At 43.6% G+C, this 15,420-nt stretch overlaps 3 protein-coding genes across 6 annotated transcripts; 2 read left to right on the top strand and 1 right to left on the bottom strand.

Annotated features, from left to right (window-relative positions):
- Positions 1–2,494: 2,494 nt before the first annotated feature.
- LOC109524046 (gamma-crystallin N-A) lies at positions 2,495–4,234 on the top strand. The gene is made up of 4 exons (XM_019883617.1): positions 2,495–2,893; positions 3,407–3,655; positions 3,735–3,880; positions 3,962–4,234. Exons 1-4 carry the CDS (start codon positions 2,873–2,875, stop codon positions 4,095–4,097), a joined length of 552 nt encoding a protein of 183 aa, XP_019739176.1. The 5' UTR covers positions 2,495–2,872; the 3' UTR covers positions 4,098–4,234.
- A 3,358-nt stretch (positions 4,235–7,592) lies between these two features.
- Positions 7,593–11,975, top strand: pter (phosphotriesterase related). Of its 4 annotated transcripts, none has more exons than XM_019883815.1 (5): positions 7,593–7,781; positions 8,533–8,978; positions 9,524–9,789; positions 10,012–10,152; positions 10,804–11,975. In XM_019883815.1, exons 2-5 carry the CDS (start codon positions 8,547–8,549, stop codon positions 11,012–11,014), a joined length of 1,050 nt encoding a protein of 349 aa, XP_019739374.1. In that variant the 5' UTR covers positions 7,593–7,781; positions 8,533–8,546; the 3' UTR covers positions 11,015–11,975. The 4 variants fall into 4 exon arrangements, with proteins under 4 accessions (XP_019739374.1, XP_019739371.1, XP_019739372.1 ...); XM_019883812.1 differs by lacking the exon at positions 7,593–7,781 and adding an exon at positions 7,794–8,095; XM_019883813.1 differs by lacking the exon at positions 7,593–7,781 and adding an exon at positions 8,102–8,426.
- Positions 11,625–15,419, bottom strand: LOC109524058 (complement C1q-like protein 3; the record flags this gene model as incomplete). Its single annotated transcript, XM_019883625.1, has 2 exons — positions 11,625–14,087; positions 15,099–15,419. Coding segments are annotated over 2 exons (501 nt in total), but the record flags the coding sequence as incomplete, so codon positions are not given.
- Between the last annotated feature and the right edge of the window lies 1 nt (position 15,420).

Raw genomic sequence — 15,420 nt, 5'->3', positions numbered from 1 at the left:
CAGACCACACCATGAACTGGTCGCAGTCAGTCGCAGGGCACGTGGAGAGACAAACAACCATTCACATCCACATCCACACCATCATTGAGAGGGAACCGATCCCACACAGCCCGCACGCAAGTCCGGCGAGTGTACCGCTACGCCATCAGCGACCGGCCTTTTTTTTTCATCAATGAAATACCAGTGGAGAATGGCTCACCTGCGGCAAACAGCAGCGTGACGCTCAAAGCTAACAGCAACAACTTCATTGTGATGTTCGCCAAGACCACAGCACAGCCTGCGACAGAGCGAGTAGATCTTGCATGTTACACATTTGTGTCAGCAGCGGGCTCCTTTGAAGAAGAATCGCTGAAATGAGGTGAGGCTACATTTAAATCTTGCTAGTCACAGTCATATATTCTTTATCATCTGCAAAGGCTGTTTAATATTAGTGCTGTACTGATAAGCTCTGAAAAGAGTTGAGGTCTCTCAATGAACAGTGTATCTGTCCCTTTCCGTCTTGGACTTTCCTCATTTGGCGAAGGCGGCCACAAGCAGAAGGAGCAGCACAATGGCAATTCAATTGATGCAGTGTGGTGAGAAAAACTGTTCAATGCTTTTTACTTAGTACATTTTTATAAACTATAATATTATGGAGTGACATTTTTATCAAATTAAAACACTCATTCAATTTTTGGATGGAATGATAAAACATAAGTTGAAAAACAAATCAAATTGAAGTATTTAGCATGAACAATCCATTCTCAAGTACCTTTAAAGGATAGCTACCTTGCAGATTTGTAGGTCTTTGTCAGTGAAAGCAATGACCTTGCTGACTTGTCGCCTCCTTTTATAGCCGCACATATTTGCTTGACCCGACTGGGTCATCCGTCCATGGCTGCGTATGCTCCACCGCGGTCAGGGATCGATGCTGGCCTACCGCCTTATGCAAGATGCAGCCGCCCCCTTTGTGCTCCTATATTGAGCAAATACGCATTTGTTCAACACTCATGACGACATATTTTGCATATTTCTGTCTCGGGGCGGCATGGTAGCCGACTGGTTAGCATGTTCGCCTCACAGTACACAGGTCCAGGGTTCGATTCCGGTTCTGGCCTTCCTGTGTGGAGTTTGCATGTTCTCCCAGTGCCTGTGTGGGTTTTCTGCGGGTACTCTGGTTTCCTCCCACATTCCAAAAACATGCATGGCAGGTGAATGGAACAGTCAAAATTATCCCTAGGTGTGAGTGTGAGCATGTACGGTTGTTCGTCTATCTGTGCCCTGCGATTGGCTGGCAACCAGTTCAGGGTGTACCCAGCCTACTGCCAGAAGATGGCTGGGATAGGCTCCAGCACACCCACACCCCTTGTGAGGGTAAGCGGATTAGAAAATGGATGGATGGATGGGTGGATGGATTTTTATATCGAGATGCAAAGGACACATGGATGCTATTTTTGGAATAGTTTACAGGAACATTTCTGTTAATCTTTGCGATTGTCACATTTGTCTGTGTTGCCTTATAATGATTATGGAGTATAGAAATGTCATGACAGTGACAGAGGACTCACTGAAATTGACCGATTTTACCACAAGAATCGGAAAAATAAATGGCTTCCATTATATTTTTAGAAAGTGCACTGGAATGCACTGTCGCCACTTTGCTACCAATTTAAAACACCGATGACTACTTTTCCTTTCAGCCACAAAAGTTGGTTCACCCCAAGAACGAACTCTCGAGAAGCAAATTCAGCAGTAAGCCGTGCAACGACCTCTCCATCGGAGAGGTCAAGCAACCCGTACACAAACGTACTGCACAACACGCGAGAGCAGTTTCTTTGGGCCCAGTTTGCGTCAGCGGTTTATTTGCATCTCAAAGTAAAGGGACATTCCACCGCGATCCAAATTCTGGATTGAAGGGGCAGGTTGGTTTTAAAGTTGTGTTAACAAAATCAGACAGTAGATGGCAATCTAGAAAGGTCCTCCCAAACAGAGGAGGAGGTTTTGTTTGCTTTCAACAATGTCCATACATCACCATACTCGCCAGCCACACCTGGCACCAAAAACAACAACCCTATTGTGACCACCCCCGGGGGCCCACAGCCACCAGATACATAAATAGAGACCTTTTATGTCTGATGACTTAAGTCTCGAGTTTTATTGTCTTTTTATTTCCTCTTTTGTCAAATTAACCGCCTCCAGAAACTGGTAGCATTTAAATTTCAACTCAAAATGGGTGCATTTGATGAATTTGGAATTATAAATAAACAAGCCTGAAATCAAAATGTACTGTATCAGAATATGGAGCAGATGATCATGTTGACTTGTTGCGTGCTTCCATGTGCTGTATTTCTAGAAGCCGCAGGCGGGGAAAAAAAAACAGGTTTCATGTACCGGTGTTCTGTATTCATTATTCTTAAATAGTGCAAACACAGTCAGGCGAAGTGAAGTCTCTAAGATTAAAAAAAAGGAAAAAAAAAATCTCAAAAGACCATGCCCAAAAGCCACGGGAAGCGTGTCATTTTGGTGTGAAGTATGAAATTCAAACAATGTAAATGATGACCCAAAATTGTAAAAGATTCTAGATTTTGTCCTTGCGAGCGGGTGCAGAATGGCAGCAACATTTTTACCTTTTCAATCATAAATGAACTCCACAACATTCGAGCCCGAACAAACGCCCCCCAGGTGGCAAAAATGTGTCAATACCGTTGCTTCTGAAAATAAAAAAAACGCCCCTTTGGCTCTATTGTGAGCCAAAGTCCCATCTCAGCAGTGGCACAATGTAAGAGAAAGTGCCCATGTGGCAAAATGTCTAAACCCGCCATTGTTGTGCTTTTGTATATATCCCCGGAGCCAGGCTCGTGGTGCGGGTTTGGAACAACTACAACTGTGGAAAATGTCTCAGAGCTCAGGAAAGGTGAGTACCCAAACGGTGGAGTGGGGCAGAAGGCCATCTAAAGGTCTACCGTCAAACAGTCAAATAGTAGTAGCATATCAAGCTAGTACAAAAAGCTTCCGGATAAAAAAAAGTCTTTCGAATTTTCTGTAAATTGTATATGAATGTAGTGGCATCTTAGGCCACAAAAATATACAAACAGGTGCATTTTTAAACAAATAGTGATTGGTGAATTGGATCCATTTCACATAACTAATAAACTTTGTGTTAGCTTAATACCGCTATGGCAGGGTCAAGAAAAGTAAGCATGATGATGTTTTTGTCTTAAAATGTCAGAAGGGCATTTGAGAGGCATCTTTGGTGAGTTTTTCAGTGAATAGTAGTTCTACAGGAAAAATACCAACAGGTGAATTTGCGAATGGTGAATCGTGAATAAGCCGGGGTTCACCGTGCATGTTCAAAAGAGAGGCAAAACAATTGCCCGTGAGTCCGGAACTCCTCCAAAAAAACACTGTCGACCCCGTCCGATGACAGATCGTGCTGTACGAGGGCAAGAACTTCACGGGCCGCAAACTGGAGGTTTTAAGCAGCTGCGACAACTTCCAAGAACGTGGCCTGGTCAACCGCGTCAACTCTGTGAGAGTGGAGAGCGGCGCCTTTGTGTGTTTCGACCACCCAGACTTCAAGGGCCAGCAGTACATCCTGGAGCGCGGCGAGTACCCGGAATTCCAGCGATGGAGCGCCCTCAATGACCACATGGGTTCCTGCCGGCCAATCAGAATGGTAGATACCCCCCCAAAAAATCCACTTAAGTCCAATAACAAAATAGTTGTACTTCAATACTTCTGCTTCTCCTCCTCAGCATGGTGAGCACTACAGACTGGAGGTGTTTGAGGGAGACAGCTTCAGCGGCCAGCACGTGGAGCTCAGTGAAGATTGTCCCCTGCTGCAAGCCAGAGGCCTGACTAAGAGCTGCATCAAGTCCCTCAAAGTATACGGAGATGGAGCGTACGTACAAGACAGCTCTTGCGTTCTTCTCCCGTTAAATGCAAAGTGGGGGAAAAATGCATGTTCAATCTGTCTTTGCAGCTGGGTGCTGTACGAGGAGCCAAACTACCGCGGTCGCATGTACGTGGTGGAGCGAGGAAGCTACGGCAGCCACACCGAATGGCAGGCGGACAACCCCAAGATCCAGTCTGCTCGCAGGGTCGCCAACTACTTCTAGGTGGTGCTCAGAAGCTGTACACGGATGTCTGGCTGGAAAGCAGAAAAGGCTGACGGAATCTATGACATACTTGCCGCTTCATTTTTGTACTGCCTTAATTCAAATGCTAAAAATAAAGCAAATTTACCATATTATCATTGTTTGCAAACTAGTGGTGATTCTCAACTTTTACACAGCAAGCAGCAAGGACACATATTACATTTGAAAAAAGTTTCAAGTTAAATCACGGAAAAAAAGTTGAATGTTTCATGGCCCCAATAGTTTGCGTTTTATGGACGACTAACCTTTTCGTCCCGATAGATGCTCACTCTCGAGAAAATGTTGCTTCATGTCAGAAAATTGCAATCAATCTCGATCAAAATGGGACATCTCTCATAATTTCCACTTCACTCACTCTCAGCAAAACGATTGCCCCAATATTTTAAACAAGAAACGAGTCTTTCGACGCAACCAAAGCGGAAGTACTTCATCGATTGACACGCAAAAAGAGAAACAAATCAATTTTACTCATCAATAACTGTATGCTATTTAGACTTATGACCATAACACAGATTTACATCTATTTTGAAGTATTTTTATTCAAATATTTCATCTTCATTATTTAACTGTTATCCCTTTCAGTGACTCTGTTTGGCGGATGGGCGGAGCCTTATAGCGCCCTCCATTGACGAGCCACCATGAGTGCATTGCCGCATGGTTTGTGTGCGGCGGATACAGTCATAACCTTATATCTCCGACGATCATAAAATAAAATATTTCAAGTATGGTCTTATATGCTGTAGCTATATATGAAAGGAAAGAAAATATTTTATGTGTAATAAAGAAAATTTTTCCAGCAAAATTAAAAAAACAAAGCAATATTACATTTGAAAATACTGTACTAATTTTCAAGACAAAACACATGCACCCTATCAATCTGAAGATGGCGCCAGAGTACAAATAATAAGACAGACCTTGATTCACATTTTGAATTATGTATCATTGCAGCCAAAAAGACAATCTAACAAATCAATGGATTAATGAAAAGCGATAATTGTGATATTCAGTGAATTGAAGAAAAACATTTTTTTTCATATTATATCTTTTTTTTTTTTTTTTAAGTTACTGAGAAGCCCTTGAACATATTTTTGATAAAGGGCCATAAAATTCAAACTGGATTGATTTCTCGGTTACGAACAGCCAAAGTGCAACCATTCAATGTGCAATGATCTACAGTACATGTACAGGAACACTAACTGTACAAATATAACCATGAAACTGAAGAGTACTCTGCAGACAGTGGTTTCTCTGGGGTTCTTCTGTGTGGATATTGTTAGTGGGAGCTTATTCATCCTTCTCGAAGAGACTTTCGTGGCGGTGATGTGTGTCTGAAACATGGCGGCCAGGCAGACAAATGAGTGTCACTCTGCTTTTTGTCCCTAATAAGGAATCCTGCGGCGGCACCGTAGTCACAGTCTATGAGTAACACGCTGCTCATTTAACACGTCAACTTTGCCTCTCGTATTTGTCGTTAGCCCAGTGTGTGTGTGTGTGTGTGTGTGTGTGTGTGTGTGTGTATGTGTGTGTGTGTGTGTGTGTGTGTGTGTGTGTGTGTAATGTATATGTAAAAACATATCCAAACTCAGTAGTATATAATATGTCAGCACAGGGTGAGGCCAGTTGAGCTGCGTAGGAGACAGATGGTCTCCAACAGCATCATTGGTCACAGGGTCAACCTTGTGTTCGGTCACCATTGCACATGGCAGATAGCCAAGCAGATGACCAGAATCGGGGATCATGTGACACATTTTCACAGTGTTCCGTTGCAACAAGAAAATGTCTGTCCATCCAACAGTTTCCTATAAGGCTTGTACCGATTGAAGGCCACAGGTCGATGACAACATGTAACGTGCATGGATATAGTCAACACACTTCTAATCATCATCATCATGATTATGGTAATTAACATTGTCATTATCGTCATCATTGTCTTAAAAGTTACCGTTTTTTTGCAGAATCCTCACAAAATATATGATCAATTCATGAGAAACAAAACTTTGCCCTCATTCGAAATTCAGTCAATAGATTTAATATTGATTTTAAAAGTATAGAGAAAGTATATATTTTTTTAATGTAAGAAAGATTTTTTTTCTTGCAAAAAAAAATATTTTAAGTGCAGGAAAGTTAAATAATTTACAGTCAATAGATTTAATATTGATTTTAAAAGTATAGCGAACGTATAGATTTTTTTTTTTAATGTAAGAAAGATTTTTTTTTTTTTTTTTGCTAAAATAAAATATTTTAAGTTCAGGAAAGTTAAATATTTTTAAAAATAACAATAATAAAGTGTTGACTGGTTAGCAGGTCCGTCTCTCAGTGCAGATGCGCAGGGTTCGATTCCGGCTCCGGCCTTCCTGTGTGCAGTTTGCGTGTTCTCTTCGTGCCTGCGTGTGTTTTCTCCGGGTACTTCGGTTTCCTCCCACATTCCAAAAACATGCAATACAGGTTAATGGAACACTCTAAATTAAGGTGTGATTGTGAGCTTGGATGGTTGTTCATCTATGTGTGTGGCCTGTGATTGGCTGGCAACCAGTTCAGGATGTCCCCCACCTGCTGCCCGATGACAGCTGGGATAGGCTTCAGAATGCCCCTTGTGAGGATAAGCGGATTAGAAAATGGATGGATGAATGGATTGTTAGCACATCCGCCTCACAGTGCAGAGGTCATGGGTTCGATTCCGGGAACGGCTTTTCTGTGTGGATTTTCTCTGGGTACTCCAGTTTCCTCCCACATTTCAAAAACACGCATGGCAGGTTAATGGGACACTCTTAATTGTCCCTATGTGTGAGTGTCCCTACGTGCACGGTTGTTCGTCTATGTGTGCCCTGCGTTTGGGTGGCAGCCAGTTCAGGGTGTACCCCGCCTACTGACCGATGACAGCTGGGATAGGCTTCAGAATGCCCCTTGTGAGGATAAGCGGATTAGGAAATGGATGGATGAACGGATTGTTAGCACATCCGCCTCACAGTGCAGATGTCATGGGTTCGATTCCGGGCACGGCTTTTCTGTGTGGATTTTCTCTGGGTACTCCAGTTTCCTCCCACATTTCAAAAACACGCATGGCAGGTTAATGGGACACTCTTAATTGTCCCTATGTGTGAGTGTCCCTACGTGCACGGTTGTTCGTCTATGTGTGCCCTGCGTTTGGGTGGCAGCCAGTTCAGGGTGTACCCCGCCTATTGCCTGAAGCCAGTTGGATCAGCATGTCCGCGATCCTCGTGAGGATGAAAAGATTAGATCAACACCAATTACCTTGAACAGAGTCACGGGAACCTGTCCAAGCTGACTTCGGGAAGAAGGTGGACTACTCCCTGCGCTGGTTGCCAGTTCAGTTTCCTCCCACATTTCAAAAACACGCATGGCAGTTTAATGGGACACTCTTAATTGTCCCTACGTGTGAGTGTGAGCGTGCACGGTTGTTCGTCTAATGACGTCTATGTGTGCCCTGCGTTTGGGTGGCAGCCAGTTCAGGGTGTACCCCGCCTATTGCCTGAAGCCAGTTGGATCAGCATGTCCGCGATCATCGTGAGGATGAAAAGATTAGATCAACACCAATTATCCTGAACAGAGTCACGGGAGCCTGTCCAAACTGACTTCGGGAAGAAGGTGGACGACTCCCTGCGCTGGTTGCCAGTCAGTCGCATGGTACGTATAGAGAAAAACAAACATTGACGCTCACATCCATACCGTCACTGAGTCGGAACCGATTCCCACGCTGCCCGCACACACCTCAGGCGATGTACCACGACACTTATCAGCGACGGATTACATAATATAATATAAACAATTTTGATTATAGTGCACGTTCCATGACATTGAAACAGACTGCTCGTAATTATCGTAAAATGTCGCGATGACTGCCCCTCCTCTCACTTCTCGATCTGTTGCCCATATGTAATCCAGGATTGGTTTGCTAGACAGTGTCCAGATAGGGAGAAGTACCGAGTAGCAGACTCAAGGTTAGGACTTTTATTTGACGCCTTATACATATATCAGGCTTTCATTTGATAAAACTTGATTTCTGCTTAGCAACGCGTTATAACGCTAATGCCCTTTAAGCCCTTTTGGCCGAATTTAATTGCTTTGTACGGTGTTCAGCTTCCATGAGAAAGACAAGCGAACTATCGGTCACTTTTATGAGCCTTCTGGCAAAGCGTTGTTTTTTCAAAATAATAGCGCGACTATCTGATTTTCTAACTTTTGTCAGCAAGTTGCTCACGAGTTGTCTGAAAGTTCACTGAATGAAGTTAAGAGCCGACTTTTAGTCATTTAGTATTCTGGAGTCCAAAGGTTTGTGCTCTGTTGAGCTTGTCTGCTCCCCTGTCATTCATCTCTCGGACTGTCTGGCACACTGTCAAACATTAACACAATCTTGTTTTGCATGCACTCCATTCAGTTTGACGAACCGTCATGACAGAGCTGAGCGGCAAGGTCCAGACGGTCCTGGGTCTCCTGGACCCGGACCAGCTAGGTCGCACCATGACCCACGAGCACCTGACGATGACCTTTGAGTGCTGCTATGTACCCCCGCCGCCGGAGAACGGGCAAACAGACAAGAATCCCTTCCAGTTGTGCCATGGGCACTGGCTGAGGCAGAACCCATACAGCTGCCTCGAGAACTTGTTTCTCTGCCAGGAGACAGAGGCCGTGCGCGATGAGCTGCTGGCTTATAGGAAGGCGGGCGGCGGGAGTGTGGTGGAAAACACCACCACGGGCATCGACCGGGACATGTCCACCCTCAGGAGGCTGGCCAAGGAGACAGGGGTCAACATCGTGGCGGGTGCCGGTTACTATGTGGACTGCACACACTCGGATGACATGAGGAAGATGAGTGTGGAGAAGGTGCACATGGAAACCCACTGAAGTATTTGACATGAAAATACAAAACTACCACATGAGGAAAATATACAAAGATATTCGGGGGGGGGGGGTAAATGGGAATCAATGCAGAAATCTAAAACAAAAATACAATAATCCTACAAAAAAATACACAAATAATCAAAAGATTTGGAGAAAAAAGAAATCTTCAATGGGAAAAAAATTGATAAACATTGAAAAATAACAAAAGTACCAACAGTAAATGTGAAACAAAATTCACAAATAATTCATGAAAAATACATGATTCGTCGGAGAAACATCCATAAATATTCAAGCAAAAGTCACCTCAAAAAAAAAAAAAAAAAGTCAAAGATTTGACACTGGCTTGAAAACAGAAGGTCAGAATCATCCTGTTATTTTTTTTTCCCCTCAAATCTGACATTTATGCTATTTTTTCACATTTTTATTTCTTTCCAACTATTTTCCACCAGCTTCCAAAATTGTTTGTCTGCACACGTGTCACACGGAACAGCTTTTGTGACTGACACCAGTTGCGCTTTCCTTACCAGCTGACGGACGTCATCGTGGGCGAGGTCCTCTACGGCGCAGACGGCACGGACGTCCGCTGCGGCGTGATCGGCGAGATCGGCACTGGTTGGCCCATCACGGACAGCGAGAGGAAGGTGCTGCGGGCGGCGGCCCACGCTCAGGCCCAGCTCGGTTGCCCCGTCATCATCCATCCCGGCCGCAATGTCGCCGCTCCCGCCGAGGTCGTCCGCATCCTCCAGGAGGCGGGCGGCGACATCTGCAAGACGGTCATGTCGCATCTTGACAGGTGAGGGGGCGCATCGGTAGTGGAGCACCTTTTGATGATGTTTTTTGTTGTTGTTTTTTTTTTTTTAATTTCAGGTTGCATGTTGTTTGCTAAGGTGCTACGCAAATAAATTTGAATTGAATAGCTAAAGGGATGACCTGTAGTGAAGTCAATCAATCTATCTTTTGCTCCAATGGCTCCTCATTCATTGATTTAATCTTGTGTCTCGGTGTGCCGCTGCAGGACTATCTTTAATCACGCTGAGCTGCTGGACTTTGCCGAGATGGGCAGTTACCTGGAGTACGACCTGTTTGGCATCGAGACGCTAAACTATGTCTTCAACATGGACGTGGACATGCCCAGTGACAGCCAGAGAATCAACACGTCAGTACACCTCCCTGCACATTGACTTGACATCCAATCTGAGAATTGGACCAAGAAATAATTCGAATAAACTCTCACTGATTGGCACCGTGTACTCTTTCACAAGGGGTGAAAAGTAGTCATGATAAAAAATAAGAAAAAGGGGGCTTGATACTTTTTGTTTTTTAGTTGCATTTTTAACAGGTACTTGTTTTTACTATTGATATAATAACTATTGCTTTGTTGAGTAATCTCAATAAGTTAGTAAGTAGGTCATAAAAAAAAATTGTCACATACAAAAATGTGAAACTTTTTTCTTGACAAAATCTACTTTACAAAAATGTGACCTGATTAAAAAGATCACTTAAAAAATATTTTATATATATATTCCTCAATTATGTTTGTTTTTCAAAATAATTCTTTTTTTCTAGAAAGGAAAAATGATGACTGATGAATGTTACGGTACATTTTTTTTTCTTCCAAATATACGCCCATAGGAACTCATTAAGACTCTGCACTTTAATTCCACTGAGACGTTTTGTATGGAAATAATGGACGAATCGTATTGATTTTGGATGACATCCGATCTGAGACACTCAAGAGGGCTGACTTTAAAGTGCTCCGCTGTTTTTTAACCAAGCCTCTTCGCTCCTCTTCTTTCTGTACGTTCAGCTTGGCCTTCCTGGTGAAAGAAGGCTACGAGGACAAGATCGTGATCGCGCACGACATCCACACCAAAGACCGCCTGTGCAAGTACGGCGGCCACGGCTACTCGCACATCCTGCGCAACATCGTGCCCAAGATGCTGAAGCGGGGCATCTCGCAGATGCAGGTGGACAAGATCCTGATCGACAACCCCAAACGTTGGCTCACCTTCAAATGAAGTATCCAGGGTGGGGTCGAGGGGTGGGGGTTTTTTTTTGGGTAGGCCAGGCAGGTTTTCATTTGTTTAATGAAGCCATCATGATTTTTTTTTCTGATTTCTTCGTGAGATGATGACCCTAAACCTAAAAACATCAGTCAAATCATCGAAATTCCAAAGCATGGAACTTCAAGTTCTCTGCCTTTTTATTCATTCGAAATAAAATTAGGCAATGGTGGAGATTAAATACACTTATTATCCATATTCCATTTTGATTTAAAAAAAAAAAAAAACAATGAAAAAATTCCCACAACGATTAGTCATATTTGTTTTTTAATTAGTTATTCTTTTTCGCTCGGATCACCGCATCGCCAGAATCACTTTTCAGGAAAAATAAATAAAATAAATTTCTTGAGCCTTTTACATTGTATCATCAAAGAGAGCTCGCCATTTTCAACACGTACTGATCAGTAATTGCCCATGACTCAACTTTTTACTCCCGATATGTCACACAACCCTTTTCTGAAGTAATTTTCCAGCCAATATTTTCGACGCCCATTCATCAAATCAAAATGCACTGTCACACAAAATACCTTCCGGCTACAAATAATATTGTCGTACAACTGTAGCCCATAGAGACTCACTTGAATTTATTTCATATTAGGATTACATACATTGAGTGTCATTCGCCGTCAGCATTCCTTCACCGGCAGCCACACGGAAACTCCAAAACACCTTCCAGTCCGTGTTACAGAAGCACACGCGTGTTTAGTGTCGCCGCCGCTTCCTAACGAGCACGCGGCTCATCAGTATGCCACGCCCGACCTCACGTCGGCGGCAGCAAACGAGTCGACCCCTCGACGGCGCGTCTTAACGGGGAGGGCCCAGATGAAGGACGCGCTCGCCTCTCTCGTCTGGGAACAGGTGGCCTCACAGGGTGAATTCACGCCATGATCAATGGCCGCCGCGGTCCAGGCCAAACTTTTGATGAATGTTGCGGGAGGATTAAAACTGTAAATTATATATGATATTCATATTCAAGGGTGGGGGGGGAAGAGTGGTGTGGGGGAGGTTGACAGCGGGTGGCGTGTCACCAGGGGGGGGTCAAGGACATGTTGCTGTCACATGTGCTGATGAACTGCTTTGCCAGCGGGGCTGCCCGACCAACTGTCATGTTGGACGAGAAAAATGGCGGTTTTGATTTCAAGATGGCAGCTTTTTTTGCGAATCATGCGTCACTCCAGATTGCTTCAAAATGCAATTTTTTTTTCTTTCCTCCAAATAAAAACACAGATTGACACAGAGTATGCCGCTTGGCGTTGGTTTGGTCTGTTTCTTTTCTCACTCGGAAAAAAAATAATCAGTGATCCACTGCGTTCGGACTCTTCTCTTATTGGTAGCAAGAATGGAAACACAAAGGTTTGGCGTATGCTGAATGAGTAGGGCCAGGTGGGAAAATCCTTGGTGCTCTTTTTTTTTAACTTATCCTAAATTATTCACAAAAAATCATCTACTCACTGTTTTATTTTCTCCCTGGACTTTCTAAGATGCCATCAGATGATGTCAAACCCATATCCAATGAAAAATGTGTGCTTTGGCCCCATCTTGTGACAAGGGGAGGAGCTTTTATTAGACAGGACAAAGGCTTGTCTAATAGAAAAGTCATACTTTGGCACAATCTTGTGTCATTGTAGGCAGTTATAAACCTTTTAATGGTGGCGTCAGTTGCTCGCAGGTTTTCGGTCTTCACGGGGGATGGCTGTACTTTGGTATTGACCTACGGTTGTGACGATACGAACATGGCGCAATGAACTCATTTGTGCGACAGCGTAAGAATACGTCAAAGCTGCACATACTAATTTTCATTTGAATGTTTTATATTTCAGGGACAGCGGTAACTACAGTGGGCAACCGATCATGTTATCAGGTTACAGGTTATCATTATTGGTGAATGAAAGGGTTACGATACAAAAATGTCCATACACGTATTTACCTTAATTATATGCAAATTTGGTGTAGGAACGGAACTCCGTCATAAACTGTGGACATCCTGTTACTGATTTTGAACCTGCAAGCCCTCAATGTCATCTCGGTGCTCATAAGATGCCAGTAAATGACCTTCATAATTGCTAGAAATCACTTTGATTCACTTTGGGAACAAGGTGAGCCGCCCTGGGAGGTCATATCACCCCTGAGGTGCCATGCTGACGTCATGGTCAAAATGGCTGCACATTATCGATTATACTGGTTATCAAATGTTTACGTTTTTTTTAACCCTTTCATGCACGAATAATGATAACCTGATAAACTGCCCACTGTAGTAACCTCTGTCCCCGAAAGGGTTAATCAGTCATGCAAATGAATTTGATGAATGTTTTTGCACTGATTCTGAATCCGCCCTAATTTTGTTCTCTTGCACATCCGATGTTCACAATAAAAATAATATGATATGTGATATATTTATGTATAAAGGGCTAGGTTCAGCAACAGGTGGAATTATTTTTGCTGAACTTTCATAGCCCCAAATTAAAAGGCATTGACCTTTCGATGAGGACTCCCGAACGAATGAATTTGAGTGGGATTAAAACAGATCCAAGGGTGCTACGGGGAATGCCTTCTCGAGTGTATGACTGTTGTGTATCATTAGGGTTCAAGAGACACATGTGTAGCATGTTATACAATACGGCAGCAGCTACAGTACAACATGGCAGCTCTTCACAGCTCATCCAGTTGGACACCAATCAGACTACATGTCAACAATTACATGAAACTCTCCCGAGCAGGCTCGCTTGGTGAACAAGGACGATGTGAAGCTCTGTCTCTACTAATCCAACGAGTGATGGAGCGTGCGAGGGAGGAAGCGAGCAAGAGCGAGAGAGAGAGAGCGCGAGAGAATGAACCGGTGGGTTTGTTTTCAGTCGGCGTACAGCATGAACCCTGAGAAGGTGCTGTACTTGTTGTTGTTGCCGCCGTGCGCCTTGCCACCGTCCAGCTTGATGGAGATCTCGTCGCCGGGCTCCAGGTGCAGCACCACGCTGTTGCTGGCATAGTCGTAGTTCTGGTCGGCGTCCTGCGCAATGGCGCTGGCTCGCACCTGAGGGAGACGGAGGGGGACACACACAGGACACTTCATTAGGTACAGCTGCACCATCTGAGACAGATGATGATGATGACACTCCTTTTAAATAGTGATAAATCCAATTGAATACACCAAGATGCTTGACGTGTACAAGATAAATACAAAACTAAATGTGATAACTACAATGAAAATAAAATATGATTATAAAAGAGAATAAATACGAATAATTATTAATAATTTAAATCTGTTTATTACCAAAGGAATGTACTGTAGAAGCACATAGCATCAACCTTTTCTAATATTCTGGGAACTTGGGAGGAGCAAAATATTAGCAACAGCTTGAACTACACCCATACTCTGCTTTCAACCCGAAATACTTCATATGTACAACAACCATATGGACTTCACAGTTGTATGTAAATTGATGCAGTGTACTGCATCTATTTATTAATTGAAACGATACATTCAGATAACAGGGGCTGCATGGTACACATAATAACAACGTTAAAATACTTATTACGTTACATGTTGCTGTCAAAATTATCTCAAACATCTCAAACATATATTTCTGAAGTTATGTATAAAGTTTTAAAAAATGTATAGCTCGATGTCAGTGAAGTATATAGATAGATAGATAGATAGATAGATAGATAGATAGATAGATAGATAGATAGATAGATAGATAGATAGATAGATAGATAGATAGATAGATAGATAGATAGTATTTTAGTTAAAGGTGTCAAGTGTCAAATTAAGTACATTACTATGGTAATGTTTATTTTGTCCATTAGTGATATAAAATTATCAAAGCCATCCATCCAACTATCTACTCTATCTCTAAATTAAATACACCGCAAACGGTCTCGAGTCCAGCCCGTTTGGATTTAATCGCTTTAATTATGCAAATGAAGTTAGATATGTGCGCGTAACGCGCGTGCGTAACAGCTGCGCGTAAAAATGTCCAAACCAAGCCCCAGAAAAAGCGCGCCGGTCTCATTTTCAAGGTTGTTGTGGTGTCGGGCCCACCTGGGTGTTCTTGCAGAGGTCGGCCCACATGCTGGTGCCGTCGCCGCCTCGCATCAGCACGTGATAGGTGAAGAAGTAAATCCCCGGTATGGAGCACGTGAATTTGCCGGTGGCGGGGTCGTAGTGGTTGCCCAGGTTGGTGACCACGTCGTCGAACTTGAGCACCTCGTAGCCCTCGTGTTGCTTCTTGAGTCCTGCATAGAAGGCGATCTTTGGCACCGTGTTGTATGTGGCCGCGCTGATGGCCCCGGTGGGTCCGCTCGCTCCCGGTGGACCCGGAGGACCGGGCGCCCCCCGCTCGCCGGGCGGACCGGCGGATCCC

This window comes from Hippocampus comes, unplaced genomic scaffold (genome assembly GCF_001891065.2).
Source record: "Hippocampus comes isolate QL1 unplaced genomic scaffold, H_comes_QL1_v1.1 scaffold159, whole genome shotgun sequence".
NCBI lineage: Eukaryota > Metazoa > Chordata > Actinopteri > Syngnathiformes > Syngnathidae > Hippocampus > Hippocampus comes.
This window is presented reverse-complemented; position numbering and strand designations above follow the sequence as displayed.